The sequence below is a fragment of the Pundamilia nyererei genome, unplaced genomic scaffold (assembly GCF_000239375.1).
Source record: "Pundamilia nyererei isolate P.nyererei 1_Seehausen unplaced genomic scaffold, PunNye1.0 scaffold00198, whole genome shotgun sequence".
NCBI classification, from domain to species: domain Eukaryota; kingdom Metazoa; phylum Chordata; class Actinopteri; order Cichliformes; family Cichlidae; genus Pundamilia; species Pundamilia nyererei.
Window position 1 is genome coordinate 90,831 of NW_005187599.1, and position 6,193 is coordinate 97,023.

Sequence of the window (6,193 nt, forward strand, 5' to 3'; positions counted from 1 at the left end):
AAATAATTCATAACAACATTGATTTGGATGCATTATTATTTTTGGAACAATGAAAATTTATTGTAAAAACAAACTGAACTAAGCCTAACAAACAAAACAACAAACTGAACAAAGATGTTATTTACATCTTGTAACATGAACCGCAAAGGATTTTGGAATGCACTTTGCAGACCGGTTCACCACATTTGCAGCAGCTCATTCGAATTCTCCTGCGCCTTTTGCACGATGTGCACTGGTTTCGTGTCATGGAACGCTGCTCCTCCTCCTCCTGCTCTTGCTGCCTCTGCTGCCCCTGCTGCTCCTGTTGCTCCTCTTTCCCCTGGGCCTGTAAGACCAGGCTGGCTGCAAATGGTGTTCTGGGTAGCCGTGTTCTCGTCATCATTGTTGGGGTGATAAGGGCTCTGCCAACCTCGTCAATGAACAGACGCCGCCTGTAGCGCTTTCCTCTGTTCCACTCTGGTTCCACAGCGGTGAAGAGGATGAAAGCATTGTAGAGGCTAACATCGATCATGTGGTAGAGCAGACACATGGGCCACCTACGTGTCTGCCAACGGCAGGAGTAGGTGCCACAAACCTGCAAAACAAAAAGAAATTATCAGATGATACGTACAGATTTATCCAACCATAAGCAAGAGCTTCTTTCTGCCCGTGGGCATCAAACTAGACACCCCCCCCCCCCCTAACTATCAAAACTATCATAGTCTAAAATTATCATCTCATATCAAAACTGTCATAGTCACATTATCTGACTTTATCAGTTATAACAATGAGAAACAGTAAACAATTTGGCATGAATGAATGACTTATAATTGTGCTTACCTGGTCCAGATGGTCCACAGCCCCTTTGCATTTGTTGTAGTCCAGGATGATCTGGGGCTTTTTCTTTCCAAAGTCCTGGACTTGAGGCTCCCTGTGCCTGGTGCTCAGCACAACAACATTTTTCCTTTTTTGGGGGACGTAAGATACGACAGCCCTGTTGCGGCTAAAGGCAAAGAGAGAGGACAGAACTTCTCTCTGTCGAATGTTCAGCAGCTGTGGGGGCAGCTCAGGTTTGTTCAACCGCAGCATGCCCACCAGGGCCATCCTCCTCTTCCTCAGTTCCTCTGCAAGAGGAAATGAAGTGAAAAAATTGTCTGTGGTGACTGTGTGGCCCTGCAGCCCCTCTGTCAATTCAAGCACCACCCGCATGCCTTGGTTGATCTCTCTGCTCGCTGATGGAGACTTTCCTGTGTACACTTGAAGCCTCCAGGCATAGGAGGTCTGCACATCGCAGAGGGCCCAGATCTTTAGCCCATATTTAGCCGGTTTGGAGGGCATATACTGCTTGAATGAACAGCGGCCCTTAAAAGGGACCAGCTGTTCATCTACACATATATCCCTCCCTGGGTTGAAAAATTTGGGCAGGCGGTCACTCCATTTGGTCCATAAATCCTTTATGGGAGTTAGCTTGTCCCCCCTGTAGCGACCTGGGCGAGAAAGTAGATCATCGAATCTGATTGCCAGATTAATTTGTGCAAATCTTTTCCTTGACATGGTGGCAGGAAAAAGAACACGCCCTGTCTCCCCATCCCACAGGCTTGTTGTTGTTTCATGTTGCGACCTGTACAGGCCAGCCAGGATCAGAAGCCCCATGTAGGCCCGCAGCTCCTCCTCATCTGTGTCTTTCCAGTCTTTCACCAACCTCTTGCCCTGCAGGTTTGTAAAATGCAGGATTAACTGCATAATGTCCTCCGCAAAAAAAAGACTGAACATGCTCACAGGGCTACTGATCCTTGCAATAGCATAGTGGGTTGGTCCTGGGGTCAAAATGGGAGGAGGAAAAAATGGCAGGACCTCTTCATGGGTGGGTTGCCACATGATTTCTCCATTTCTAGAGTTCCACTGATGGTCAGCCTCCAGTCCTGTCTCTTCTTCCTCGTCTTCCTCCTCCTCCTCAGACAAGCTGCAAAGCTCCTCTGTGCCTGGCAAATATTCCTCCCCTTCTTCGCTGCCAGAAATATCTCCACTGCCTGTGCTATCTTTTTCGCTTTCTGAAGAGTGCAAAACTGCAGCAACAGCCTCCTCTAAACTCAGTGTGCGCTTCATGGTGTCTGTGCAGAAATGACCACTCAGACCAGGCTGCAAAGTATTCTCATAGACTTCAAAGGTGCACCTGCATAAACATACTATACCATGCATCCAATAAGAGAGAGGAGGCTCTCTCGTTCAAAAAAAACCATAAACACAGCCCCTTTGGCCTTTGATAATCTCTCTCCCTCTCTCTCTCTCTCTCACTCACTCACACACACACACTCATACATGCACACACACACACACAGACACACACAATACCATTTTATGGTGGTTAGATGTTTTATTGTCATGCATTTTGCAAGGTAAGATAACCATGTCCTGCATTCAAAACCACTGAAAATGTCTATGGTGGTGCTGTGCCTAATATTGTGCTCATTGGATCCAAAACATATTTTTCCTATATTTTGAAGGCAGAGGCTTAGATCCATTAGGTATTCACGAGAAAAAAATTATCACATGTCAGGATTATAGTATATCGAAAATATGTGATTATAATGGGAGTCAATGGGGCCCAAAATGGTACAAGGGCAAAGGGAGGGGGTAAATATGTGAATCTCCTTTACTATACACCACACCATAGAGGGGATCATTGATTTTAAAAATAATCCTAAAATTCACATCCTGGGCAAGTATCATGCAACTGGTCTTTTAAAGTGACTGATATATATAATCGAAAATTACCATAAATGGTCCCGTTTTTTGCTAGGGTAACACGAGGGTTAACCCCATTCTTCCCACGGTCCTGAAGGACAAGCTGGAGAACTCTGGAGTGGACAATCACCTCACTACATGGATTCTGGACTACCTCACTGACCGACCACAGTATGTGAGGACTCAGGGCTGTGTGTCGTACTGGGTAGTCGGCAGTACGGGGGCCCCACAGGGAACGGTTCTGGCACCGTTCCTCTTCACCATCTACACTGCAGACTTCTCCCACAACTCCATCCAGTGCTTCCTGCAGAAGTTCTCTGATGACTCTGCAATAGTGATGTGCGGATCGATCCTGAAATATCGATTCCTCCGATACCAATCATTTATGTTCTAGAATCGATTTTCACATTAAAATATCGATATTTTAGTAATTTAGGGTAAATTTGTAGTTTATCATTAACAGGAACACAGTGGAAAGAAACTATATCATTCGGATTGTCTACATTCAAAGGAACTACTTCCTCTTCCGCCTTTCATAAGAAACTGTGCGAAATACGGCACATTACGGTATAAATGTCTCGCAGCCGCTGGCGTGCTCACTCACAACAATGTTTGAGCGTAGTTGGAGTCATGTACGAACGTATTTTACCTCCACAAACAGTTTGCGATACATGTGGCAAAAAAGTGAGGTGTTGTGGCTGCTTCCACCTGAGGACCCGGCCTTCGCGGTCTAAAGAAAGCCGGGTAGTACGTCATGAGCTCCCTCGGTGGAGTGAAACTCTGCCGTCTGCTCCTTGCTATCTAAAATATAACCGGGCGCTGACTTAAACTGTCGACCGTCTCACACTTCTGTTTAATCAGTTTTCTGTTTGACGTTTATTCAGCTGTGTGAAAACCCCGGAGGAACCCTCCCGAGGGATTAATAACGTTTTATTTAATCTAATCTAATCTAATCTAATAACTTTAATCTCAGCCAAACCGATTTACTCACAAACAAATAAAATACTGAAAAAGCCAAACAATAGCATTTTTAAGTTATCAAAGTGACTTATACAGGTCCTTCTCAAAAAATTAGCATATTGTGATAAAGTTCATTATTTTCTGTAATGTACTGATAAACATTAGACTTTCATATATTTTAGATTAATTACACACAACTGAAGTAGTTCAAGCCTTTTATTGTTTTAATATTGATGTATGGTTGTGGCAACATCATTAACCTTGTCAAACACCTCAGAGTAAATCATATCACAGAATATGACGAGCTTATGTTGAGGCGAACTGAAGAAGAGGACAGGGACAGGTGCTGCTAGGGCGAGACAGACGTCTCTCATGGAGTCCTTTAGTGCTGCAGGCAGGCAACGTGTTCAAATAGCACACAACTTCAGGTTTTTTTTATTTCTATATGATGAACTCTGCATTATTAAGTGATAAGAACAAGAAATCTGATGTCCTGTAATCATTATGACGCTATAATTTGAGATACAATAAATAAAATGTTTTTGTACAAAGTATCGGTATCGGATCAGTATCGTCGATACCACCCTGAATATTACTTGGTATCGGATCGGAAAGGAAATCAGTGGTATCGCACATCACTACTCTGCAATAGTTGGCCTCATCACTGATGGGGACGACAAGGAGTACAGAGAACTGACCCAAGGCTTTGTGGACTGGTGCCAGCAGATACCTCCAGATCAACACTAGTAAAACCCAGGAGCTGGTGGTAGACTTCCGCAGGCACAAACATCCTCCATTGCAACCACTGATCATCCAAGGTATGAACATTGAGACTGTGGACAGCAACAGGTACCTTGGTGTTCATCTGAACAATAAACTGGACTGGACTCATAATTCAGACGCCCTCTACAGGAAAGGGCTGTACCTGCTGCGGAGACTCAGGTCTTTTGGAGTGGAGGGCCCACTCCTGAAGACCTTCTATGACTCTGTGGTGGCCTCAGCCATCTTTTACGAGCATAGTCTGCTGGGGCGGCAACATCTCTGCTGGGGACAGGAAGAGACTGAACAGGCTGATCAGGAGGGCCAGCTCTGTTCTAGGATGCCCTCTGGACCCAGTGGAGGTGGTGAGTGACAGGAGAATGATGGCTAAGCTGTCATCCCTGTAGGACAACATCTCCCACCCCATGCAGGAGACTCTGACAGCACTGAGCAGCTCCTTCAGTGGCAGACTGCAGCACCCACGATTTGGGACGGAGAGAACGCAGGTCTTTCCTCCTCACTGCTGTCAGACTCCACAACAAAGACTTTGCATGTCCATTTCCTTCATTTAAAGGACCTTTTAGTCTCTTTTAACACTTCAGTTCGAGATGCGAGGGCTGCCTATTTCTCAGACTTAGTGTCTAAGAGCAGAGGTAACCCCAAGGTACTATTTAACACCATTAGTGATATTGTTGCTCCTGCTCCACCTGCTGTCCCAATTTCATCAAATGAAGATTGTGAAAAATTTCTTTCTTTCTTCGTTGAAAAAGTCAGTGACGTGAGGAACAATATCTCTCCTTCTGTGTCTCTCTTGTCTGCTCCAACTCAAGCTAGGCCTGTAATTTTAGAAAGATTTTTACCTGTGTCCTTACCAGAGCTGGTCAAGTTAGTTAATTCGATGAAAGCATCCTCCTGCTCTCTTGATATTTTACCTGGATCTTTGTTTAAAAATGTCTTTCAGTCTATTGAATTCAATTCAATTCAATTTTATTTATATAGCGCCAAATCACAACATAAGTCGCCTCAAGGCGCTTCATATTGGTCCTCGTGTGCTCACAATTATTAATACCTCACTGGTTTCTGGTCAGGTCCCTGTTTACTGTAAGAATGCTGTTATTCACCCACTGTTAAAAAAAAACCTAAGCTTGATGGTTCTCTTCTTAGTAGCTACAGACCGATTTCAAAATTATCGTTCATTGCTAAGATTTTCGAAAAGGTTGTGGCTAAGCAGCTTATAGCTGTTCTAGATGAATACAGCATTCTGGATAAATTCCAATCTGGCTTTCGTAGAGCTCACTCTACTGAAACTTCACTTCTTATAGTCTCCAACGACATTTTGATGAGATGTGATGCAGGAGAATGCTCCGTTCTGTTGATGTTGGACCTGACCTCCGCCTTTGATACTGTGGACCATCATATTCTGCTAGACAGGCTGAGACACTGGGTGGGTATATCGGGCTGCTTTGGACTGGTTTGGATCCTCTTTGCATGAACGATCCTTTTCTGTGGCTACCTCTAAGTACAGTTCCTCTTCTACTTTTCTTGCCTATGGTGTGCCACAAGGTTCAGTTTTGGGGCCTTTATTGTTCTTGCTGTATTTACTTTCTCTTCAACACTTATTGAGCACTTTTAAGGACATTTCGTATCACTGCTATGCAGATGATATTCAGTTATATATCTCCTTTAAGCCCCATGATGTTTCCAAGCTACAGATTTTGCATAAGTGCATAGACTCCATTAGATGTTGGAT

The 6,193-nt window shown here is 44.2% G+C and overlaps 1 protein-coding gene across 1 annotated transcript in view; it reads right to left on the bottom strand.

The window, feature by feature from the left end:
- The window catches only part of LOC102205202 (piggyBac transposable element-derived protein 4-like), a 2,867-nt gene extending 782 nt beyond the window's left edge, over positions 1-2,085 (bottom strand). Inside the window, exons 1-2 of the mRNA XM_005747479.1 lie at positions 820-2,085; positions 181-574 (exon numbers count right to left, since the gene is read on the bottom strand). Of these exons, the coding sequence (XP_005747536.1) occupies positions 181-574; positions 820-2,085 (1,660 nt within the window). The remainder of the gene's footprint in view (positions 1-180; positions 575-819) is intronic.
- Positions 2,086-6,193: the final 4,108 nt, after the last annotated feature.